Raw genomic sequence first — 27,685 nt, 5'->3', positions numbered from 1 at the left:
CGAACAAACTTCAAGACGTCCCCAGAAATAGATAGAAACAAAGCACTGGAGAATTCTGAAGTGGCAGCAATGAGTCTAGATCTAAATCCCATTGAACACCTGTGAATAAATCTTAAAATTGCTGCTGGGAGAAGGCACCTTGAAATATTAGAGACTTGGAGCAGTTTGCAAAAGAAGAGTGGTCCAAAAATTTATCTGAGAGGTGTAAGAAGCTTGATGGTTATAGGAAGCGATTGATTGTAATTATGTATTTCAAAGGTTGTACAATCAAATATTAAGTGGAGCGGTGGCCACACATGCACATTACCTATCACTCTGACCAATATAAGTAAAAAAAGAGTTGGTTGCACATGTGTGTTCTATTCACATGGAACTGGGGAAAAAATAAAGACCAACTGGAGAAAAAAAATTGCTGTGCGTAGAACCGGCCATATTGTTATTATGATGCTGATATACCTTGACCTTGAAGTTCACCTCTTATCTCTGTCGTTCTGGGTTCTTTGGCTATCATTCATATTGTCCGTCTCTTCAATTTGTCATAAATTTTTCTCTTACTCCAGCGAGTTCGGCTACAGTCGCATAGACCTTAAACTTCTGAATAATATGCACAACGGTAGTAACAGGATCATCAAGCTGGCTGGGGTTGGTCTTTTAGACTTTATATTTAACATGTTTGTCTATACTAATTTTTCTAATATCCTGAGACAACTCTCTCCTTTTCTTTCTTTGCTCCATGTTCAGTGTGCACACACCATGATACCAAACAGCACAGTGACTACTTTTCACCCTACAAATAGGCATTTAGTATTGTAAATACCTGTGATGCTGCTCCATGTTCAGTGTACACACACCATGATACCAAACAGCACAGTGACTACTTTTCACCCTACAGATAGGCATTTAGTATTGTAAATACCTGTGATGCTGCTCCATGTTCAGTGTACACACACCATGATACCAAACAGCATAGTGACTACTTTTCACCCTACAAATAGGCGTTTAGTATTGTAAATACCCGTGATACTGCTCCATGTTCAGTGTACACACACCATGATACCAAACAGCACAGTGACTACTTTTCACCCTTCAAATATGCATTTAGTATTGTAAATACCCGTGATGCTGCTCCATGTTCAGTGTGCACACACCATGATACCAAACAGCACAGTGACTACTTTTCACCCTACAAATAGGCGTTTAGTATTGTAAATACCCGTGATGCTGCTCCATGTTCAGTGTACACACACCATGATACCAAACAGCACAGTGACTACTTTTCACCCTTCAAATATGCGCTTAGTATTGTAAATACCCGTGATGCTGCTCCATGTTCAGTGTACACACACCATGATACCAAACAGCACAGTGACTACTTTTCACCCTACAAATAGGCATTTAGTATTGTAAATACTCGTGATGCTGCTCCATGTTCAGTGTACACACACCATGATACCAAACAGCACAGTGACTACTCTTCACCCTACAAATAGGTGTTTAGTATTGTAAATACCCGTGATACTGCTCCATGTTCAGTGTACACACACCATGATACCAAACAGCACAGTGACTACTTTTCACCCTACAAATAGGCGTTTAGTATTGTAAATACCCGTGATACTGCTCCATGTTCAGTGTACACACACCATGATACCAAACAGCACAGGGACTACTTTTCACCCTACAAATAGGCGTTTAGTATTGTAAATACCCGTGATGCTGCTCCATGTTCAGTGTACACACACCATGATACCAAACAGCACAGTGACTACTTTTCACCCTACAAATCGGCGTTTAGTATTGTAAATACCCGTGATGCTGCTCCATGTTCAGTGTACACACACCATGATACCAAACAGCACAGGGACTACTTTTCACCCTACAAATATGCGTTTAGTATTGTAAATACCCGTGATGCTGCTCCATGTTCAGTGTGCACACACCATGATACCAAAAAGCACAGTGACTACTTTTCACCCTGCAAATATGCGTTTAGTATTGTAAATACCCGTGATGCTGCTCCATGTTCAGTGTGCACACACCATGATACCAAACAGCACAGTGACTACTTTTCACCCTACAAATATGCGTTTAGTATTGTAAATACCCGTGATGCTGCTCCATGTTCAGTGTACACACACCATGATACCAAACAGCACAGTGACTACTTTTCACCCTACAAATCGGCGTTTAGTATTGTAAATACCCGTGATGCTGCTCCATGTTCAGTGTACACACACCATGATACCAAACAGCACAGGGACTACTTTTCACCCTACAAATATGCGTTTAGTATTGTAAATACCCGTGATGCTGCTCCATGTTCAGTGTGCACACACCATGATACCAAACAGCACAGTGACTACTTTTCACCCTGCAAATATGCGTTTAGTATTGTAAATACCCGTGATGCTGCTCCATGTTCAGTGTGCACACACCATGATACCAAACAGCACAGTGACTACTTTTCACCCTACAAATAGGCATTTAGTATTGTAAATACCCGTGATGCTGCTCCATGTTCAGTGTACACACACCATGATACCAAACAGCACAGTGACTACTCTTCACCCTACAAATAGGTGTTTAGTATTGTAAATACCCGTGATACTGCTCCATGTTCAGTGTACACACACCATGATACCAAACAGCACAGTGACTACTTTTCACCCTACAAATAGGCGTTTAGTATTGTAAATACCCGTGATACTGCTCCATGTTCAGTGTACACACACCATGATACCAAACAGCACAGGGACTACTTTTCACCCTACAAATAGGCGTTTAGTATTGTAAATACCCGTGATGCTGCTCCATGTTCAGTGTACACACACCATGATACCAAACAGCACAGTGACTACTTTTCACCCTACAAATCGGCGTTTAGTATTGTAAATACCCGTGATGCTGCTCCATGTTCAGTGTACACACACCATGATACCAAACAGCACAGGGACTACTTTTCACCCTACAAATATGCGTTTAGTATTGTAAATACCCGTGATGCTGCTCCATGTTCAGTGTGCACACACCATGATACCAAACAGCACAGTGACTACTTTTCACCCTGCAAATATGCGTTTAGTATTGTAAATACCCGTGATGCTGCTCCATGTTCAGTGTGCACACACCATGATACCAAACAGCACAGTGACTACTTTTCACCCTACAAATATGCGTTTAGTATTGTAAATACCCGTGATGCTGCTCCATGTTCAGTGTACACACACCATGATACCAAACAGCACAGTGACTACTTTTCACCCTACAAATAGGCGTTTAGTATTGTAAATACCCGTGATGCTGCTCCCTGTTCAGTGTACACACACCATGATACCAAACAGCACAGTGACTACTTTTCACCCTACAAATAGGCGTTTAGTATTGTAAATACCCGTGATGCTGCTCCATGTTCAGTGTACACACACCATGATACCAAACAGCACAGTGACTACTTTTCACCCTACAAATAGGCGTTTAGTATTGTAAATACCTGTGATGCTGCTCCATGTTCAGTGTGCACACACCATGATACTAAACAGCACAGTGACTACTTTTCACCCTACAAATGGGCGTTTAGTATTGTAAATACCTATGATGTTGCTCGATGTTCAGTGTACACACACCATGATACCAAACAGCTCAGTGACTACTTTTCACCCTTCAAATAGGCGTTTAGTATTGTAAATACCCGTGATGCTGCTCCATGATCAGTGTGCACACACCATGATACCTAACAGCACAGTGACTACTTTTCACCCTACAAATATGCGTTTAGTATTGTAAATACCCGTGATGCTGCTCCATGTTCAGTGTGCACACACCATGATACCAAACAGCACAGTGACTACTTTTCACCCTACAAATATGCGTTTAGTATTGTAAATACCCGTGATGCTGCTCCATGTTCAGTGTACACACACCATGACACCAAACAGCACAGTGACTACTTTTCACCCTACAAATAGGCGTTTAGTATTGTAAATACCCGTGATGCTGCTCCCTGTTCAGTGTACACACACCATGATACCAAACAGCACAGTGACTACTTTTCACCCTACAAATAGGCGTTTAGTATTGTAAATACCCGTGATGCTGCTCCATGTTCAGTGTACACACACCATGATACCAAACAGCACAGTGACTACTTTTCACCCTACAAATAGGCGTTTAGTATTGTAAATACCTGTGATGCTGCTCCATGTTCAGTGTGCACACACCATGATACTAAACAGCACAGGGACTACTTTTCACCCTACAAATAGGCGTTTAGTATTGTAAATACCCGTGATGCTGCTCCATGTTCAGTGTACACACACCATGATACCAAATAGCACAGTGACTACTTTTCACCCTACAAATATGCGTTTAGTTTTGTAAATACCCGTGATGCTGCTCCATGTTCAGTGTGCACACACCATGATACTAAACAGCACAGTGACTACTTTTCACCCTACAAATAGGCGTTTAGTATTATAAATACCCGTGATGCTGCTCCATGTTCAGTGTACACACACCATGATACCAAACAGCACAGTGACTACTTTTCACCCTACAAATATGCGTTTAGTATTGTAAATACCCGTGATGCTGCTCCCTGTTCAGTGTACACACACCATGATACCAAACAGCACAGTGACTACTTTTCACCCTACAAATAGGCGTTTAGTATTATAAATACCCGTGATGCTGCTCCATGTTCAGTGTACACACACCATGATACCAAACAGCACAGTGACTACTTTTCACCCTACAAATAGGCGTTTAGTATTGTAAATACCTGTGATGCTGCTCCATGTTCAGTGTGCACACACCATGATACTAAACAGCACAGTGACTACTTTTCACCCTACAAATGGACGTTTAGTATTGTAAATACCTATGATGTTGCTCCATGTTCAGTGTACACACACCATGATACCAAACAGCTCAGTGACTACTTTTCACCCTTCAAATAGGCGTTTAGTATTGTAAATACCCGTGATGCTGCTCCATGATCAGTGTGCACACACCATGATACTAAACAGCACAGTGACTACTTTTCACCCTACAAATAGGCATTTAGTATTGTAAATGCCTGTGATGCTGCTCCATGATCAGTGTGCACACACCATGATACCTAACAGCACAGTGACTACTTTTCACCCTACAAATAGGCGTTTAGTATTGTAAATACCCGTGATGCTGCTCCATGTTCAGTGTGCACACACCATGATACTAAACAGCACAGTGACTACTTTTCACCCTACAAATGGGCGTTTAGTATTGTAAATACCCGTGATGCTGCTCCATGATCAGTGTGCACACACCATGATACCTAACAGCACAGTGACTACTTTTCACCCTACAAATAGGGGTTTAGTATTGTAAATACCCGTGATGCTGCTCCATGATCAGTGTGCACACACCATGATACCTAACAGCACAGGGACTACTTTTCACCCTACAAATAGGGGTTTAGTATTGTAAATACCCGTGATGCTGCTCCATGTTCAGTGTACACACACCATGATACCAAACAGCACAGTGACTACTTTTCACCCTACAAATGGGCGTTTAGTATTGTAAATACCTATGATGTTGCTCCATGTTCAGTGTACACACACCATGATACCAAACAGCTCAGTGACTACTTTTCACCCTTCAAATAGGCGTTTAGTATTGTAAATACCCGTGATGCTGCTCCATGATCAGTGTACACACACCATGTTACCAAACAGCACAGTGACTACTTTTCACCCTACAAATAGGCGTTTAGTATTGTAAATACCCGTGATGCTGCTCCCTGATCAGTGTACACACACTATGATACCAAACAGCACAGTGACTACTTTTCACCCTACAAATAGGCGTTTAGTATTGTAAATACCCGTGATGCTGCTCCATGTTCAGTGTACACACACCATGATACCAAACAGCACAGTGACTACTTTTCACCCTACAAATAGGCGTTTAGTATTGTAAATACCCGTGATGCTGCTCCATGTTCAGTGTGCACACACCATGATACTAAACAGCACAGTGACTACTTTTCACCCTACAAATATGCGTTTAGTATTGTAAATACCCGTGATGCTGCTCCATGTTCAGTGTGCACACACCATGATACCAAACAGCACAGTGACTACTTTTCACCCTACAAATATGCGTTTAGTATTGTAAATACCCGTGATGCTGCTCCATGTTCAGTGTGCACACACCATGATACCAAACAGCACAGTGACTACTTTTCACCCTACAAATATGCGTTTAGTATTGTAAATACCCGTGATGCTGCTCCATGTTCAGTGTACATACACCATGATACCAAACAGCACAGTGACTACTTTTCACCCTACAAATAGGCGTTTAGTATTGTAAATACCCGTGATGCTGCTCCCTGTTCAGTGTACACACACCATGATACCAAACAGCACAGTGACTACTTTTCACCCTACAAATAGGCGTTTAGTATTGTAAATACCCATGATGCTGCTCCATGTTCAGTGTACACACACCATGATACCAAACAGCACAGTGACTACTTTTCACCCTACAAATAGGCGTTTAGTATTGCAAATACCTGTGATGCTGCTCCATGTTCAGTGTGCACACACCATGATACTAAACAGCACAGTGACTACTTTTCACCCTACAAATGGGCGTTTAGTATTGTAAATACCTATGATGTTGCTCCATGTTCGGTGTACACACACCATGATACCAAACAGCTCAGTGACTACTTTTCACCCTTCAAATATGCGTTTAGTATTGTAAATACCCGTGATGCTGCTCCATGATCAGTGTGCACACACCATGATACTAAACAGCACAGTGACTACTTTTCACCGTACAAATAGGCGTTTATTATTGTAAATACCTGTGATGCTGCTCCATGATCAGTGTACACACACCATGATACCAAACAGCTCAGTGACTACTTTTCACCCTTCAAATAGGCGTTTAGTATTGTAAATACCCGTGATGCTGCTCCATGATCAGTGTGCACACACCATGATACTAAACAGCACAGTGACTACTTTTCACCCTACAAATAGGCGTTTAGTATTGTAAATACCTGTGATGCTGCTCCATGATCAGTGTACACACACCATGATACCAAACAGCACAGTGACTACTTTTCACCCTACAAATGGGCGTTTAGTATTGTAAATACCTATGATGTTGCTCCATGTTCAGTGTACACACACCATGATACCAAACAGCTCAGTGACTACTTTTCACCCTACAAATAGGCGTTTAGTATTGTAAATACCTGTGATGCTGCTCCATGATCAGTGTGCACACACCATGATACCTAACAGCACAGTGACTACTTTTCACCCTACAAATAGGCGTTTAGTATTATAAATACCCGTGATGCTGCTCCATGTTCAGTGTGCACACACCATGATACTAAACAGCACAGTGACTACTTTTCACCCTACAAATGGGCGTTTAGTATTGTAAATACCCGTGATGCTGCTCCATGATCAGTGTGCACACACCATGATACCTAACAGCACAGTGACTACTTTTCACCCTACAAATAGGGGTTTAGTATTGTAAATACCCGTGATGCTGCTCCATGATCAGTGTGCACACACCATGATACCTAACAGCACAGTGACTACTTTTCACCCTACAAATAGGCGTTTAGTATTGTAAATACCTGTGATGCTGCTCCATGTTCAGTGTGCACACACCATGATACTAAACAGCACAGGGACTACTTTTCACCCTACAAATAGGCGTTTAGTATTGTAAATACCCGTGATGCTGCTCCATGTTCAGTGTACACACACCATGATACCAAACAGCACAGTGACTACTTTTCACCCTACAAATATGCGTTTGGTATTGTAAATACCCGTGATGCTGCTCCATGTTCAGTGTGCACACACCATGATACTAAACAGCACAGTGACTACTTTTCACCCTACAAATATGCGTTTAGTATTGTAAATACCCGTGATGCTGCTCCATGTTCAGTGTACACACACCATGATACCAAACAGCACAGTGACTACTTTTCACCCTACAAATATGCGTTTAGTATTGTAAATACCCGTGATGCTGCTCCCTGTTCAGTGTACACACACCATGATACCAAACAGCACAGTGACTACTTTTCACCCTACAAATAGGCGTTTAGTATTGTAAATACCCGTGATGCTGCTCCATGTTCAGTGTACACACACCATGATACCAAACAGCACAGTGACTACTTTTCACCCTACAAATATGCGTTTAGTATTGTAAATACCCGTGATGCTGCTCCATGTTCAGTGTACACACACCATGATACCAAACAGCACATTGACTACTTTTCACCCTACAAATATGCGTTTAGTATTATAAATACCCGTGATGCTGCTCCATGTTCAGTGTACACACACCATGATACCAAACAGCACAGTGACTACTTTTCACCCTACAAATAGGCGTTTAGTATTGTAAATACCCGTGATGCTGCTCCATGTTCAGTCTACACACACCATGATACCAAACAGCACAGTGACTACTTTTCACCCTACAAATAGGCGTTTAGTATTGTAAATACCTGTGATGCTGCTCCATGTTCAGTGTGCACACACCATGATACTAAACAGCACAGTGACTACTTTTCACCCTACAAATGGGCGTTTAGTATTGTAAATACCTATGATGTTGCTCCTTGTTCAGTGTACACACACCATGATACCAAACAGCTCAGTGACTACTTTTCACCCTACAAATAGGCGTTTAGTATTGTAAATACCTATGATGTTGCTCCATGTTCAGTGTGCACACACCATGATACCTAACAGCACAGTGACTACTTTTCACCCTACAAATAGGCGTTTAGTATTGTAAATACCCGTGATGCTGCTCCATGTTCAGTGTGCACACACCATGATACTAAACAGCACAGTGACTACTTTTCACCCTACAAATGGGCGTTTAGTATTGTAAATACCCGTGATGCTGCTCCATGATCAGTGTGCACACACCATGATACCTAACAGCACAGTGACTACTTTTCACCCTACAAATAGGGGTTTAGTGTTGTAAATACCCGTGATGCTGCTCCATGATCAGTGTGCACACACCATGATACCTAACAGCACAGTGACTACTTTTCACCCTACAAATAGGGGTTTAGTGTTGTAAATACCCGTGATGCTGCTCCTTGATCAGTGTGCACACACCATGATACCTAACAGTACAGGGACTACTTTTCACCCTACAAATAGGGGTTTAGTATTGTAAATACCCGTGATGCTGCTCCATGTTCAGTGTACACACACCATGATACCAAACAGCACAGTGACTACTTTTCACGCTACAAATAGGCGTTTAGTATTGTAAATACCTGTGATGCTGCTCCATGTTCAGTGTGCACACACCATGATACTAAACAGCACAGTGACTACTTTTCACCCTACAAATAGGCGTTTAGTATTGTAAATACCTATGATGTTGCTCCATGTTCAGTGTACACACACCATGATACCAAACAGCTCAGTGACTACTTTTCACCCTTCAAATAGGCGTTTAGTATTGTAAATACCCGTGATGCTGCTCCATGATCAGTGTACACACACCATGATACTAAACAGCACAGTGACTACTTTTCACCCTACAAATAGGCGTTTAGTATTGTAAATACCTGTGATGCTGCTCCATGATCAGTGTACACACACCATGATACCTAACAGCACAGGGACTACTTTTCACCCTACAAATAGGGGTTTAGTATTGTAAATACCCGTGATGCTGCTCCATGTTCAGTGTACACACACACCATGATACCAAACAGCACAGTGACTACTTTTCACCCTACAAATAGGCGTTTAGTATTGTAAATACCTATGATGCTGCTCCATGTTCAGTGTGCACACACCATGATACTAAACAGCACAGTGACTACTTTTCACCCTACAAATCGGCGTTTAGTATTGTAAATACCTATGATGTTGCTCCATGTTCAGTGTACACACACCATGACACCAAACAGCTCAGTGACTACTTTTCACCCTTCAAATAGGCGTTTAGTATTGTAAATACCCGTGATGCTGCTCTATGATCAGTGTGCACACACCATGATACTAAACAGCACAGTGACTACTTTTCACCCTACAAATAGGCGTTTAGTACTGTAAATACCTGTGAAGCTGCTCCATGATCAGTGTGCACACACCATGATACCTAACAGCACAGTGACTACTTTTCACCCTACAAATAGGCGTTTAGTATTGTAAATACCCGTGATGCTGCTCCATGTTCAGTGTGCACACACCATGATACTAAACAGCACAGTGACTACTTTTCACCCTACAAATAGGCGTTTAGTACTGTAAATACCTGTGAAGCTGCTCCATGATCAGTGTGCACACACCATGATACCTAACAGCACAGTGACTACTTTTCACCCTACAAATAGGCGTTTAGTATTGTAAATACCCGTGATGCTGCTCCATGTTCAGTGTGCACACACCATGATACTAAACAGCACAGTGACTACTTTTCACCCTACAAATGGGCGTTTAGTATTGTAAATACCCGTGATGCTGCTCCATGTTCAGTGTGCACACACCATGATACCTAACAGAACAGCACAGTGACTACTTTTCACCCTACAAATAGGGGTTTAGTATTGTAAATACCCGTGATGCTGCTCCATGATCAGTGTGCACACACCATGATACCTAACAGCACAGTGACTACTTTTCACCCTACAAATAGGGGTTTAGTATTGTAAATACCCGTGATGCTGCTCCATGTTCAGTGTACACACACCATGATACCAAACAGCACAGTGACTACTTTTCACCCTACAAATAGGGGTTTAGTTTGTAAACACCTGTGATGCCAATGACAGAACAGTCCTTACTTATGGTCAAATTATTTCCAATGTTTTCTATGGGTACCATCATTTTTCTCCAGGCCATTTTATTTTTTTCTATTGAGCCAAAATTCAAAAGCAAAGTCTGATTTTTATTAGTTGATATTCAGGAAATAATTGAAAATGACTTTTGTCAGTTTCAAGTTATTTCAGTGACAATTTTCTTGTTTTTTCTCCTAGTTTTACAGAAGGACACCAACAATTTTGTCCTTGCGTATCATTTTATATAACTTTCTATGCCCGTGTAGACGGTTTAGCAGAGTTAGTCCTACTGACAGATTACCAGTAACACAATCTAAAAGAACCAATATTTTACAATATACCGTCAACACAGATCAAGATTTGCGGCAGTATCTTGCGTTAATATGTTATATGTATGGTAATAATAATAAGTCGCTATAGTTATTACAACTATTTTGGAAGTTAAGGTATCATTTGGTCAATTCCACCAATTTGCCCCATAATTCATAGTTTTCATTGCACCAGCATCAAGGGTAATGTATAAAGACTAGACCTGTAATAACAGTTGAACCAAATATATTAATTATATATCTAAGTTATTAAATGATGAGCACTGTTCTAACAATTTGTTGCTAATTTCATCACAAATCTGAACTGTCACATTGATATTCCAAAATGTGCATCTCCCGGAAACATTAGCACCTTATTACTGAGAATGAGTTTCAAGTTGTCCCCCCATGGGAACCTTCAACTAATATAAATGCCTTTAATGGCAGCAGTGTGCATAAGTAATATTTCTTATTATATTATTATATTATCTGAAATATGAATAATCGGGGAAATGTAGGATCAATGGCGATCTGCGGAACTAATGTCATTCTATCATGTCATTTCCCCAGTCAACCTGGTTTTAGTTTGCAAACTTCAAGTAATAAAGTTAAAGTACCTGGGAATGAGCTTCAGACAGAACCTAGTGGCCCAACTCCAGTGTGTTGTGGATTTTTTTCAGTAATAAATCAGTATCCTTAGAATCCGGCGCTGAAGAAAGTGTCCAGTGAAAGCACACAGCCCAGCAAGAAGGCAGGGGATATAGAAGGAGCTTAGTGATTCACATTTTAAATGGAAAGCCCTGCCCCTGAGACACACTAGCAAGGGGGGAGCATCACAGCAGCTTGATGGGGGACGTCAGCAGAAAAGGAAAAACTTTGTCAAAGCGGAATATTAACAGCCAAAATTCAAGTTTTATCCTCATGGAAAGAAAGTGTTCTCACTGGAAACATTTTCCTTTACTTAAGTCCTCTATATTGAACTTGCAATAAGCCAAAAAGACAGAACGTAGAACAGTAAAACACACTCAACTTCCCCAGTGTAACTGGAGAAAGTGTTTGAAAGTTTGTCCTGGTAAAGAATAACTTTTTGATGTCTATGGCGCCATCTGGTGGTGGAGTTATGTATTTGCGTCTCATGTAGGTCAGCAAAATTGAAGTGACACTAAGTGGAATATGAATTTCCCTGCAGGAAAATTTCAATAGTTTTTGATGGAAGTCAGGACTATATATGTAATAGAAAGATACATGATCTGTATTACAGGCAGTCATAAGACCATCAAGCACACACTGCACCCCCCAACCCCGCCCGCTTCGGGGGAAAATAAAAAGTTCCCTGTAATTTAACTTTAATTCTAGAATGCATGCCGGATCTCTTTTTGTTAATGTCAAAATGCTGCATGATGTAATCAGTCCAGTGTGAGCTTAGGAGCTAAAGGGAAAATCAAAGGAGTAACTGGGGGTCAGATTGACCCCAGGATAATATTTGGGACTGGGCTCCACCATCCGGAGTGGCATGTTGCTTGGATGTGTGGGTGCTATGGACATTGTCAAGGACTATAAGAAAATGTTCTGCGTCTAATAATATACCAATAAATAATAATAATAAAAATAAAATGAAAATAAATAATAATAATCATTTTATTTATAGCGTGCCAACATAAGTCGCAGAATTTAACAATTGAGCAAACAGAGACACTGCAAAGTAAGACATAGTTCACCAGCTACAGTAGGAGCGAGGGTCCGGCTCGTTAGCTGCAATCTGTAAGAAAATAGGAGGACACAATAGGTGAGAAGTGATTGTCATGTACAGTCCAGCCATCAGTATAATAATAATAATAATATAATAATCTCTTTATTTATATAGCGCCAACATATTCCGGAGTGCTTTACATACATTATCATGGGGGTTTTCATGTAAATCTGCATGATCAGGTCATCAGCTGAGTCCAGTGACCATGTGCTATTGGGTGCATGGAGGATGTGGAGACATATGAATACGAGGGACCAGATCCTGAGGAAACCTTAGAAACAGAGAAGAGTTAGATTGGCGAAGTGAGATGATAGGTTTGTCTAAAGAGATGTGTTTTTAAAGAACGCTTAAAAATGTAGTGGGTAGTAATTAATTGGATCGTCTGGGGTAGTGCATTCTAGAAAACTGGCGCAGCACGAGAGAAGTCTTAGAGACGAAAGTGGGGTGTTCAGATTATGAAAGTCTTAAATCGGTTGTGGAGCGGAGGGCACATATAGGGCCATGTACAGAGATGAGGGAGGAGATGTAGAGCGGCGCAGAACTGTGGAGAACTTTGTAGGTCAGAGAGAGAAGTTTATATTGCACTGCGTAGTGGATGGGCAACCAGTGCAATGATTGGCACAAAGTGGAGGCGTCACTGGGGACAAAAATGACCCTGGCTGCTGCATTCAGGACTAGAGATGAGTGAACTTGCTGGGATAAGGTGTTATCTGAGCATGCTCAGGTGCTATCCCAGTGTCTTTGGCGTGTTCAAATAATATGTTCAAGTCCCTGTGGCTGCATGTCTCACAGCTGTTCACCAGCCACAATACATGCAGGGATTTCCTGTTTGGTAGGCGATCCCTTCGTGTGTTGCAGGTGTCGAACAGGGGACTTGAATATATTTTTCGAGCACGACAAAGACACATGGTTAGCACCTGAGCATGATCAGATAACACCTTATCCCAGCACATTCACTCATCACTATTCAGCATGGATTATAGGAGAGAAAGTTTGGTAAGAGGGAGACTAATCAGAGGGCAGGAGCCCAGACATGAATGAGTAAGAGTTACTGTCTGTGCCCTAGACAGCAATAATGTCCTCATGGTACCATACAACGTAAAAGTTTTCACCTTCTGGTCCCTTCGCAGTAATAGTACTCACATTCTACCTCTATAAAGTAATAATGCTCCCCTGTATTTCACTATATAGTAAAAGAACAATCCTTTGTGCCTACAGATAGTAATATGGCCCTCACTGTGCCACCATATAGTAATATGACCCTCACTGTGCCACCATATAGTAATATAACCCTCTCTGTGCCACCATATAGTAATATGGCCCTTTCTGTGCCACCATATAGTAATATAACCCTCTCTGTGCCACCATATAGTAATATAACCCTCTCTGTGCCACCATATAGTAATATAACCCTCTCTGTGCCACCATATAATAATATAACCCTCTCTGTGCCACCATATAGTAATATAACCCTCTCTGTGCCACCATATAGTAGTATAACCCTCTCTGTTCCACCATATAGTAATATAACCCTCTCTGTGCCACCATATAGTAATATAACCCTCTCTGTGCCACCATATAGTAATATAACCCTCTCTGTGCCACCATATAGTAGTATAACCCTATCTGTTCCACCATATAATAATATAACCCTCTCTGTGCCACCATATAGTAATATAACCCTCTCTGTGCCACCATATAGTAGTATAACCCTCTCTGTTCCACCATATAGTAATATAACCCTCTCTGTGCCACCATATAGTAATATAACCCTCTCTGTGCCACCATATAGTAATATAACCCTCTCTGTGCCACCATATAGTAATATAACCCTCTCTGTGCCACCATATAATAATATAACCCTCTCTGTGCCACCATATAGTAATATAACCCTCTCTGTGCCACCATATAGTAATATAACCCTCTCTGTTCCACCATATAGTAATATAACCCTCTCTGTGCCACCATATAGTAATATAACCCTCTCTGTGCCACCATAAAGTAATATAACCCTCTCTGTGCCACCATATAGTAATATAACCCTCTCTGTGCCACCATATAGTAATATAACCCTCTCTGTGCCACCATATAGTAATATAACCCTCTCTGTGCCACCATATAGTAGTATAACCCTATCTGTTCCACCATATAGTAATATAACCCTCTCTGTGCCACCATATAGTAATATAACCCTCTCTGTGCCACCATATAGTAATATAACCCTCTCTGTGCCACCATATAGTAATATAACCCTCTCTGTGCCACCATAAAGTAATATAACCCTCTCGGTGCCACCATATAGTAATATGGCCCTCTCTGTGCCATCGTATAGTAATATAACCCTCTCTGTGCCACCATATAGTAATATGGCCCTCTCTGTGCCACCATATAGTAATATGGCCCTCTCTGTGCCACCATATAGTAATATAACCCTCTCTGTGCCACCATATAGTAATATAACCTTCTCTGTGCCACCATATAGTAATATAACCCTCTCTGTGCCACCATATAGTAATATAACCCTCTCTGTGCCACCATATAGTAATATAACCCTCTCTGTGCCACCATATAGTAATATAACCCTCTCTGTGCCACCATATAGTAATATGACCCTCTCTGTGCCACCATATAGTAGTATAACCCTATCTGTTCCACCATATAGTAATATAACCCTCTCTGTGCCAACATATAGTAATATAACCCTCTCTGTGCCACCATATAGTAGTATAACCCTCTCTGTTCCACCATATAGTAATATAACCCTCTCTGTGCCACCATATAGTAATATAACCCTCTCTGTGCCACCATATAGTAATATAACCCTCTCTGTGCCACCATATAGTAAAATGACCCTCTCTGTGCCACCATATAGTAGTATAACCCTATCTGTTCCACCATATAGTAATATAACCCTCTCTGTGCCACCATATAGTAATATAACCCTCTCTGTGCCACCATATAGTAGTATAACCCTCTCTGTTCCACCATATAGTAATATAACCCTCTCTGTGCCACCATATAGTAATATAACCCTCTCTGTGCCACCATATAGTAATATAACCCTCTCTGTGCCACCATATAGTAATATAACCCTCTCTGTGCCACCATATAGTAATATGACCCTCTCTGTGCCACCATATAGTAATATGACCCTCTCTGTGCCACCATATAGTAGTATAACCCTATCTGTTCCACCATATAGTAATATAACCCTCTCTGTGCCACCATATAGTAATATAACCCTCTCTGTGCCACCATATAGTAATATGACCCTCTCTGTGCCACCATATAGTAATATGACCCTCTCTGTGCCACCATATAGTAGTATAACCCTATCTGTTCCACCATATAGTAATATGGCCTCTTTCTGTGCCTCCATATTGCAGCAGTACTCCATAAGTGCCTCTGCATAGTACTAGTGCCCAGTGTCGGACTGGGGTGACAAGGGCCCACCAGTAACACTGACTTTGGGGGGCTTTGGGGGGCCCTTGTTCATAAATGTACCTATATCTCTATATAATAATAAACTGGGTAGCGTGGTTAATGAATGAGATGCTGCTTTTTCTGTACAGAGTAAATTAAGTGAATTATGCCAAGTACTGCCCATACAGAGGGGTTGGGGGCCAAGATCTGCACAGGGGCCCACCGGGGATTCCCTTGTTCCCCTATGGGCCACTCCGAGTGCAACGCCCCAGGGTCCTGGTCGTTGCTGTAATGTCGTTCTTTCACCAGGGGGAGTGATGTTACGTCTTAAGGCAATAAAGGAGATCACTTTACCAGGTATCACAAACCATTTAACACACTTCACAGTCCACCAGGGGGAGCTATGCTCCTATTTATTAGGGCAATCTTCACAATTAGGTAAAACTGGTGGTCTGGATAGGAAGTTAGGCAGAAGCTGACTGGGCTTGACACAGGCAGCACCTGTCAGGCAGCCAGTGGGAAAGGAGGAACATCTAGCAGCTGCAGACAGGAGGGTCCCTGACAGGGGTGGGATCATGTCAGAGGCCTAGACAGAAGGCAACAGAGCTCCATTGGCCCGGCGTGTTGCAGCATCCTAAGGAAGGACACGAAAGAGAATTGTATTGTAGAGGGTGAGAAACGAAGTCGTAGCAAAAGGAGAGGAAAACCAGAAGGAGTTCTGCCCTGTAAAAGGCTGCCTCCTTTCTGAGGCGCAGGATCCGGTAGCCGGAACACCGAGGAAGCCATCGTCTCGAAGCCTGGCTCCAGAGACCGGCAGGACAGCTAATTCCATATTAGTTGCCCGACCTTTACCCAGGAGGCACGGTGGCAACTGTGGAGGCCGGGTATCCTAGAGCTCCTGTAAAAAGCCTCAGGCCATCAGTCATATGGGTTGTTCCTATCCATCTGGGGGACAGAGAGAAAGACATAACATCTAGAATACCAACAACAGTTGTGAGGACCTTATGAGAAGCTCAGCAGTAAGGTACTACAACATCCAGGCGCTAGAGGAAGGCTACTGATTTCCACCTGGATAAAGGGGACTCTGGATTTGCCTTCAGACCGGCCGGACCCTGCCTGCCCTGTGATCAGGTGCTCTGGACTGTGGACGCTGAAGCCTTCAGTAAAAAGGTAAAGAGACTGCAACCTTGTGTCCTCGTTCTTCACTGCGCCTCACACCATCCACCATCTACACTCTGGGAAGCCCTGGGGACATACTTCACCTGTGTGAAGTTATACCATCCAGCTGCCATAACATCACCCCAGCGGACCCCTTAAAGCAGCGTCGGTCACCCTGACTGAATACCACAGGTGGCATCACGAACATTAACTTTATCCCTTTAAAGACCTTTCCCTTTTACACGGATGTCCCAGGGCCACGGACCGGGTCAGACACCATGACATCTCCCTGTGTACCGAAGGACCCGGTACCGAGTACCCAACCTTGCGGGGCGATCCAGGGGGTTATGTTGTATATGGGAGGCTATGTGGGTTTTATACTGTATATAGGAGGCTATGCCGGGCTCATGCTGTATATAGGAGGCTATATGGGGGCTCATGCTGTATATAGGGGCTATATGGGGCTCATACTGTATATTGGAGGCTACGTGGGGCTCATGTTGCATATAACAGGCTATGGAAACCTCATTCTGTATATAGGAGACTATGTGGGGGATTACCCTGTATATGGGAGGCTATGCGAGGGCTCATACTGTAGGGCGGCTATGTGATTTTTCATACTGTGTATAAGCGGTTATGTGGGAGCTCATACTATGCATAAGGAGCTATGTGGGGGCTCGTACTGTATACAGCAGGCTATGTAATGGCTCATAATGTATATACTATAGAGGAGCTATGTGGGGACTAATATTGTATATAGGGGTCTGTGTGTGGACTCATAAGGTATATAGGGCAGCTATATACGTATATCGGTGGGTGTCAGCATACTTAATTTTGATCAATATTAAGCGGAATTAATTTAATTCTACCGGTTTGGCCACCACAACAGTCAGGGTCTCTCATGTGGCCTCTCTGGAAAATTAATTGCCCACCCCTGATGTAGACCAACATTCAGCCTATAAATAAATATTTAGAAGATGGAGGAGGCCGCGGTGGGATTTGAACCCACAACCCCAGCGCTCTGATTCACCAAAGCTGTAGGAAAAAATGTGTTGCGGAGGGACCACTTCCTGTCACATAGTTCCTATTTCAAAGCTGGCAATGTCCTGCCAGCTGCATGTGTGCAGGCCCAGTCACATATGACAACTCTCTGATCTGTCTAGCTATTCTGTGGCTGTACTGTTCGCTGATAGATGCCATTTATGCCCATCTAATTGACCCGCCCCTGCTGACAAAAGACCCGCCCCTGCTGACAAATGACCCGCCCCTACTGACAAATGACCCGCCCCTACTGACAAATGACCTGCCCCTGCTGACAAATGACCCGCCCCTGCTGACAAATGACCGCCCCTACTGAATATTTAGGAGAATTTTGTTGAAAAGTCATTGGCTGCTTCTTTTTGCCCCTAGCTCATTTCAATATATTGATGAGCGAGCGCTCTGATTGGCTGGCTGTAGAATGTTCCTTGGCTAGAAGAGGAACACGGCTTCACATACTAAGAACATGGGGCCCAAATCAGGACCATATTAGCCAGTAGGCACATGAGGGCGGGTTCCTCGGGCGGCAAGGTGCAAAGGGCGGCGCCAATGTGAATGAGTAAAAAGAAATTAACTTCTCCCTGCTTCACCACTGGACCGGGTGTCAGTATCGCTCTGATACAACATTATGGCCCCCCCCCCCCCAATTTTTTTTTATAATTATTTATAATAATTATGTATATAATGTACTAAATAAATAAGAACTGCAGAGGAATTATTTTTTTTCTCCAAAATAAACCGTTAAGTGCGTTCTCACCACTTGAGTGCAAGGAAGAAAATAATAACAAAATAAAGTAAAAATCCCACAGTCTTCCAGGGGTTAATGGGAGGGTCTGGATTTGTTTTATGTACTCATAATTTCCTCTTCAATAATAATAATAATCTGTCAGGTAAAAGCTGGACGTGACCAGCAACAGCTCTTCTGATTTTGTCTCCGGCACAGGAGCCATTTCAATGACGTCACCGCATTCACTTTACATTAGAGTTGAGCTTCAAAAAAATGGCCGCCAGAGAAGGAAACGAGAGCTCAGCCCTCTATGGGCGAGTGATCGGCTGTGACTGTAGGAGGGAAGCAGAACCTGGGTCAGAGGCGGAATTCTCACTTCCTGCATATGGTAGAGCCGGTAATATCGAGGTAACACAGCTGTATACTTTGCACTGCGCTCCTCTGTATGTTAGAGCTATATGTAGGGGTAATATTACTGTTCTGTGTGATGTGGGGGGGAAGGAGCCTGTGTTGTCATTGTCTGCCGAGTACTACAGCTCCCAGCATGTCATGTCAGCCTGGCATCACAGTCCCAGGAGTTTTTTTGGTCATTTTCTGCCACTTTATGTCATTTTCTGCCATTTTATGTCATTTTCATTTCTTTGCTGCCAGCGTTTTCTTTTTTTTTGCATATATGAGACAACTGGGGCCGCTCTGCTGCGATACAAGTTCGCTAGGTGTTGCTGCTTCTTTGCGAGTGAGTGGGGGTCTCATTGGGACCCCAAGGGGACTGCGACATCGACGATCAAGTTGCAAGAAGTACAACGGTGTCTTATTTTTTACATTTTTTTTTTGCAACTTGCATGTCACGGCTGCAGTCCCCTGGGGGTCCCAGGGTGTCCCCTTTACTGCGTTGTCGCCATGTACCCCCCATCCTAAGGTAGTAAGGGGATTCCAAGCAAAAATCACCTCCAGAATGCTCAAGACGTTACTTTTTTTTTTACTGTTTAGCGTCTTTTATCCCTGACAGGAGATGTCTGTAACGATTCAATATCTTAATGGGGGGACTCCGACTAATTTTGCTTCATCATTAGGAGGCGAAATGCACTAGTGACCTTGTGCGCACAGGTTCCTTGCACTTCCGGCTGGTATCCTGCGTAGGACCAAGGGTGAGAAATGCGATGGGCGTCTCGACCCTCCATGCTCAGCCGTATAATCTGAGAACACGGAATAAATAGCTGAATATTGTGCATTTTTAGGTTTAGTGTTTCTCTGTAACTCTGAGATTGCAGCATATGATATTAATGAGTTGTGATTTCGTTCTTAAAGGAAAAACTACATCTCATAATGGTTGTAAAGAAGAAGAAAGAGATGAGCGTGGCTGTGTTAACCCTCGATAGTCCCAGTATTCGAAATCTTAAAGGTGAGTTTACGGGGAGAGCGCAATTCTTCAAAACCTATTAAAGAGGTTTGCTGTCGGCAGCACATAGTCCTGTGTAAGCAGGAGATGTGCTGCCGATAATATGATGTTCTATGCGCATGGTAGAGCTGTCGGCCCTTCCAAACAGGCTATAAAATGACCTTCGAGCTGCCTACTTGTCACCCTGAGTGGGTTTTTACATTTTGATGGCAGAACCAGTTTGGTGTTTGCACTGGGAAATTTCCAAGAATAGACCTCAAAAATATCCGTAGAGATTTTCCGCCCACTGAGACCAAAGGAAGGATCTCGGTCTTGAATATATGGGTGCATGTAGTGTGTAAAATATATACCGTACTTATTTAATAAAACTGTTATGGCAGGAGAGCGGACTTGTTCACTTTAGTGCACAGTGTATATTGTAACAGTGTAGAAACTTTTATGATTGCTACAATAATTTCCTGAAGCTGCAGATCCCTTTCCATAAGAGATAAGTCACATAGGATATACCGAGACTGTGCTGCATACATCATATAAGATAAAGATACAATGCGACTGCTGTAAACATCACATAGGATACACTGAGGATACTGTGTATGTATCACATAGGAGAAACTGAGACTGCTGTATACATCACATAGGATATACCGAGACTGTGCTGCATACATCATATAAGATAAAGATACAATGCGACTGCTGTAAACATCACATAGGATACACTGAGGATACTGTGTATGTATCACATAGGAGAAACTGAGACTGCTGTATACATCACATAGGATATACCGAGACTGTGCTGCATACATCATATAAGATAAAGATACAATGCGACTGCTGTAAACATCACATAGGATACACTGAGGATACTGTGTATGTATCACATAGGAGAAACTGAGACTGCTGTATACATCACATAGGATAAACTGAGACTGTGCTGCATACATCACATAGGATACACTGAGACTGCTCCATGCATCACGTAGGATACACTGAGACTGCTCCATGCATCACGTAGGATACACTGAGACTGCTCCATGCATCACGTAGGATACACTGAGACTGCTCCATGCATCACGTAGGATACACTGAGACTGCTCCATGCATCACGTGGCACACACTGAGACTGCTCCATGCATCACGTGGCACACACTGAGACTGCTCCATGCATCACGTGGCACACACTGAGACTGCTCCATGCATCACGTGGCACACACTGAGACTGCTCCATGCATCACGTGGCACACACTGAGACTGCTCCATGCATCACGTGGCACACACTGAGACTGCTCCATGCATCACGTGGCACACACTGAGACTGCTCCATGCATCACGTGGCACACAAATTTTCGTCTGCGTTTCACAGAACCAGCAAAGCCTATGAGATTTCAGAAATGGATGGAACTAGGGACAAAATCAGTACACAAAACCGTGGTCTGAGAAATAGCCGGGTCAATGCAGCGAGAACAAGCCGAAGTCCTAATTGGAAAGGGGGGGCCTGAAGAAGAACGAAGTCAGGGTCACAAGCCGGGTCAGGAATGAAACTACAGGGATATGGTGACCGATGTCACTGGGCCAGGGTCACTCATGCATGTTTCAGCCGTGGGACTAGGTAGCAGCAGATCGTTGGTGGTCCTGGATGTTGGGCTCCTAAGTCATCAGTACCATAGTCTTTTGGATTAATTTGCTGCAAAAAGTTTCACTGTGGAATAAAGCGTCCATGAATTCCTTACTTTGTGTTTCTGGCGTTTTTGACAATGCAGTAATCGTAGTTTGCAATTTGTAGCATTTACAGATGACACAGAAGAGCGTTTACCTTCTCTGCTCCTGCAATGTTTACAGCTTCACGACGGCGTTCAGCAAATCCACTGTGTCAAGAAGGTGAGAAGCTACCGAAGGGTCTGTAATATCATTAAATATATGGATTTATTATGCATTGCTGATACAGCGCTTTACAGACACTATAATCACTGTCCCCGATGGGGCTCACAATCTACATTCCCTATCAGTATATCTTTGGAATGTGGGAGGAAACCGGAGAACCCGGAGGAAACCCACGCAAACACGGAGAGAACATACAAAGTCCATGCAGATGTTGTCCATGGTGGGATTTGAACCCAGGGCTCCAGCACTGCAAAGCAACAGTGCTAACCACTGAGCCACTGTGCAGTGCTAACCACTGAGCCACCATTCTGCCAAATTATCTCTTTATTTATGTGCAGCTAGCATCCTGTAGCACTTTACAGTGCAGACAGGACTCGTGAGCAAAGGAAAGGCTGAAAAACGGCAAGTGTCCATCCAGCTTATTGTCCAGCATCGTTGATACAGAAAAAGTCTTGATGTAGAAGGAAAGAAAAATATATGGCGATCCGAATGTATCCCTCCTCCCTGCAATGACCCATCTTCTGTAGTCTAATATTATTGACCTCAGCAAAGGCCTGCCACTTAGTAAATTAATCACGGCAACTTTCTATGAGTTCTATAGTTTTGCTGCTGTTACAGTAAAGAATCCCTTTTCTTTGTTGGTCTAGAAACCTGGAGATGAGTGGGTGAGATGCTCGACACTCCTGTTTCTTGCATACATTAGTAGTATACCACTCCGTAATATGCTTTTTTTTTTCTTTTTGTGCAGTGGAGCCTGAAACTGTGCCCCATATTGTATGTGTGGTCTAGTGATGTGTAAAGGGGTAGAACTATGTCATTGTCATGTGCATTTATTACTTCTTCTTTATTACCCTTTGCAGCAGCTGACTGACACTGGGTGCTCCAGGTTATGCTGCATTCAGACATCCATGATGAATGGACTGACCACAGGTCTCCAGACCCAAATTCCACAGCCTCATATCTATATACATAATTGTCTAAAGGTACCTTCACACATAACGATATCGTTAAGGAAATCGTTCTGTGTGACAGCGACCAACGATCAGGCCCCTGCTGGGAGATCGTTGGTCGCTGAATAAAGTCCAGAACTTTATTTCGTCGCTGGATCTCCCGTGGACATCGCTGGATCGGCGTGTGTGACACCGATCCAGCGATGTCTTCACTGGTAACCAGGGTAAACATCGGGTAACTAAGCGCAGGGCCGCGCTTAGTAACCCGATGTTTACCCTGGTTACCAGCGTAAAAGTAAAAAAAACAAACACTACATACTTACCTACCGCTGTCTGTCCCCGGCGCTCAGCTTCTCTGCACTCTTCCTGCTCTGGCTGTGAGCGTCGGTCAGCCTGAAAGCAGAGCGGTGACGTCACCGCTCTGCTTTCCGGCCGCTGTGCTCACAGTCAGTACAGGAGGAGTGCAGAGAAGCTGAGCGCCGGGGACAGACAGCGGTAGGTAAGTATGTAGTGTTTGTTTTTTTTACTTTTACGCTGGTAACCAGGGTAAACATCGGGTTACTAAGCGCGGCCCTGCGCTTAGTAACCCGATGTTTACCCTGGTTACCCGGGGACCTCGGGATCGTTGGTCGCTGGAGAGCTGTCTGTGTGACAGCTCTCCAGCGACCAAACAGCGACGCTGCAGCGATCCGGATCGTTGTCGGTATCGCTGCAGCGTCGCTTAATGTGAAGGGGCCTTAAGGGGTACTTCCGTCCGTCTGTCTGTCCTTCTGTCACGGATATTCATTGGTCGTGGCCTCTGTCTATCATGGAAATCCAAGTCGCTGATTGGTCGCCGCAAAACAGCCACGACCAATCAGCGATGGGCACAGTCTGGAAGAAAATGGCCGCTCCGCTCCCCGCAGTCAGTGTCCCCGGCGCCCGCTCCATACTCCCCTCGGGTCACCGCTAACACAGGGTTAATGCCGGCGGTAACGGACCCCGGCATAGGTAACGCATTCTGTTACCGCCGCTATTAACCCTGTGTGTCCCCAACCTTTTACTATTGATGCTGCCTATGCGGCATCAATAGTAAAAAAAAGTAATGTTAAAAATAGTAAAAAAAAACCTGCTATACTCACCCTCCGTTGTCCGCTGAGCCGCTCGCGCCTGCCGCTATCTTCCTTTCCCAGCGATGCTTTGCGAAATTACCCAGAAAACCTAGCGGTAAGTCATATGGGTAATTTCGCAGAGCATCCGGGGAACGCAAGATGGCGGCAGCCGCGCGCCATCTGCACAGCGCCGTTGGATTCCAGGAAGCGGAGAGACGGGACGCTGAGGAGCAGCGACCAGAATGGTGAGTATGTTCAACTACAAGGGGCCCTCGGATCGTTAGGTGAGTATGTTTATTTTTCATTTTTTTAACCTGTGACATACTTGGCTCAGTAATATAGTACGTCACTGGGCAATATACTACGTGGCTCTGTGCTGTATACTACGTGGCCCTGTGCCGTATACTACGTGGCCCTGTGCCGTATACTACGTGGCCCTGTGCTGTATACTACGTGGCTGGGCAATATACTACGTAACTGGGCAACATACTACGTGACTGGGCAACATACTACTTGGCTGGGCAATATACTACGTGGCTGGGCAATATACTACGTGGCTGGGCAATATACTACGTGGCTGGGCAATATACTACGTGGCTGGGCAATATACTACGCGGCTGGGCAATACACTACGCGGCTGGGCAATACATTACGCGGTTGGGCAATACACTACGCGGCTGGGCAATACACTACGCGGCTGGGCAATACACTACGCGGCTGGGCAATACACTACGCGGCTGGGCAATACACTACGCGGCTGGGCAATACACTACGCGGCTGGGCAATACACTACGCGGCTGGGCAATACACTACGCGGCTGGGCAATATACTACGTGGCCATGCATATTCTAGAATACCCGATGCATTAGAATCGGGCAACCATCTAGTACACCCATATATGACTATGATGCAGTCAAATCTGAGTCTGGAGACCCTCGGACGGTCCGTGCACCACGGTTGTACTTGGGCAGTGACTTTTTTTTTTTAGCAGATTTGTTCCAAAATCCTCCTCAAAATCTGCTTAAAAAATGTTTGGATGATTCCACCCACCTATGGGAAATCCCTTTTTTTTTTTCTTTTGTGGATTTTTTTTTTCCCCCTTTAGATTTTGAAAAATGTTTGGTGGAAAAGAAAAACAAGTGCAGGTCGCTTATTTAGAGTGGATCTTGATGGAATCCACTTCAAACAAGGCACTGTCCTATCAAAAGGCTACACAAAATATTTAAAGGTTATCTGTTAGCAGGGTTTCACCCCCTCATACTATTTACATCCATATGTGGCTCTTTCAAAGCTGAAACCGGCAGTACCTTTACATGTCCCAGTCAGTTCCTATGTTCCCAAGAAATCGGCATTTGAATTGATATGCAAATGAGGCTGAAGAGCTATGGTAGATCTGAAGCCTCTGTCACTCCAGCTCTATTCCCGCCCAGTGATGCCTCCTTCTGATTGACAGCTCCTTTGCTGAGTGACATCTAGCAAAGGAGCTGTCGGTCAAGCAGGAGGCAGCGGCATTGGGCAGGGAATAGAACCAGCGTAACAGAGGCTTGCAGAGTGCTTCCATATGCCAAAAGCACTTAAGCTTTATTTTCATAACCACTGAAATGCTGATTTCTCAGGAACGGGTGAACAGTCTGGCCATGTAAAGGTATTGTTGGATTTATCTTTGAGAGAGCTAAAAGCATGTATAAATGTTTTTCTCAAATCCTTCAAAAAAATTAAAACTTAAATAAAAAACTTCCTTAAAAAAAAGTGTCTTCTGAAGAAGTTTCCACTTGAAAAACTCATTGTTTTTGAAAGCTTCTAAAAACTCTGGGAGATCTGGGGCTAGCGGTGAGTTTTTCTTTTACATGGGAATGAAGCTACAGGAAACTGTAGAGTCGGCATTGATTCTTCATGAAAGCTTTACTTGTAGATTATTTCCGAGATCTTGAGAAAGAAAGCAATATACATGAATCTATGGGCTTCCGGACCACCCATAGACTTTAAACGTCCCAAGGGGTCCGGGGTCCGGCTCCTACTCTGCTGTGACGTTACACGTGATCTTGTAGCTGCAGAAGTTGGGATCCGGCTGCCAGAGACTTCTGGAGTCCCCACAGAGAAGGCAGAGGCGGTTTATTACTGCCTGTGCCTTCTTTATCTCAACAAGCGCTGTGTCCATAGTAATTGGAAGAGGTGACTGCGCTCCTTCCTCCATACACCCCGGTCATGTTATTACTGTATATAAGGAGGGAGCAGGAGCTGCTGGCTCGTAGGGGACATGGATATCTCTGTTACAAACTGCACTTCCCCTGTGACTTGGGGCTAATTTACCAACCCAAGTTACAGGGAAAGTAACATGAAATTAAAAATATTTCAATGTTTAAATACCTTGTCAAAGGTCTTTTATGACCTTGTGGGGGGCACAATGTGTAAAATAAATGAAATAACAATCTAAGAATAAAAATGTATCAGGTACAAAATAAATACGGAAAAAATGCCACTGTCAGTCCAAATTGTTGTTACAACCCCCCACCACTCCCCCGTGTCCAATATATAAATGGGGGTCAAAGTTTTATATATTTTAGCGGTCATAAAAAATCAAAGTAAAAAAAAAAAAAAAAGGAAAAAACAGACACTTTATTTACCTTATTTTATCACCAATGCTGCCCGATATTAGCAAACCCCCCCCAGAATATGACGGTGACATAAAATTGTAAAAAATGAAGCCCCGTATATGACAATAAATAGATGCAAAAATGACTTGCACGGTATATGAGTGAATAATTTTTTTTTTTTTTGTGCCTGGTCAAGAACGGCTGTAAATGGGCCCATCATTAACTGGTGAAAGGGGCTAATGGTATTGGGAATAAGTGTGATCCCTGGGAACAAGGATCCCCTGTCCCCCGGAATTGGATAATGTCTTAGAACGTTCATGGTTTACAGCACTGATAACGCGAGAAAATCCACTAACCTTTTTTTTTTTTTTCCATTTCAGGTGGCGCCACTTCTGGAAAGCCTTCCCGGCAGCTCCTACAGTTCGGACGAGCTCCGCTGCTGCATGGATGTTTTAGCTGAAATGTACTTTACGGTTGGCACCAAGAACCCCCTTAAAAAGGTTTTGGCAAGGTAACCTGAGCT

At 43.4% G+C, this 27,685-nt stretch overlaps 2 protein-coding genes and 1 long non-coding RNA gene across 4 annotated transcripts in view; 1 reads left to right on the top strand and 2 right to left on the bottom strand.

The window, feature by feature from the left end:
* Positions 1-11,901, bottom strand: part of PLEKHH2 (pleckstrin homology, MyTH4 and FERM domain containing H2) — a 222,179-nt gene extending 210,278 nt beyond the window's left edge. Inside the window, exon 1 of the mRNA XM_069768602.1 lies at positions 11,772-11,901. The gene's annotated coding sequence lies outside the window, so the exon portion shown is untranslated. The remainder of the gene's footprint in view (positions 1-11,771) is intronic.
* A 904-nt stretch (positions 11,902-12,805) lies between these two features.
* LOC138681252 (uncharacterized) lies at positions 12,806-27,618 on the bottom strand. Of its 2 annotated transcripts, none has more exons than XR_011321904.1 (3): positions 27,519-27,618; positions 22,460-22,544; positions 12,806-12,913 (listed from the first exon to the last, which is right to left on the bottom strand). It is a non-coding gene; the product is annotated as an uncharacterized lncRNA (long non-coding RNA). The 2 variants fall into 2 exon arrangements; XR_011321905.1 differs by lacking the exon at positions 12,806-12,913 and adding an exon at positions 13,058-13,175.
* Positions 19,591-27,685, top strand: part of THADA (THADA armadillo repeat containing) — a 626,363-nt gene continuing 618,268 nt past the window's right edge. The window contains exons 1-4 of the mRNA XM_069768603.1: positions 19,591-19,658; positions 20,559-20,652; positions 22,430-22,524; positions 27,543-27,673. Of these exons, the coding sequence (XP_069624704.1) occupies positions 20,577-20,652; positions 22,430-22,524; positions 27,543-27,673 (302 nt within the window). The 5' untranslated portion in view covers positions 19,591-19,658; positions 20,559-20,576. The remainder of the gene's footprint in view (positions 19,659-20,558; positions 20,653-22,429; positions 22,525-27,542; positions 27,674-27,685) is intronic.

Source organism: Ranitomeya imitator, chromosome 5 (assembly GCF_032444005.1).
Source record: "Ranitomeya imitator isolate aRanImi1 chromosome 5, aRanImi1.pri, whole genome shotgun sequence".
NCBI classification, from domain to species: domain Eukaryota; kingdom Metazoa; phylum Chordata; class Amphibia; order Anura; family Dendrobatidae; genus Ranitomeya; species Ranitomeya imitator.
This window is presented reverse-complemented; position numbering and strand designations above follow the sequence as displayed.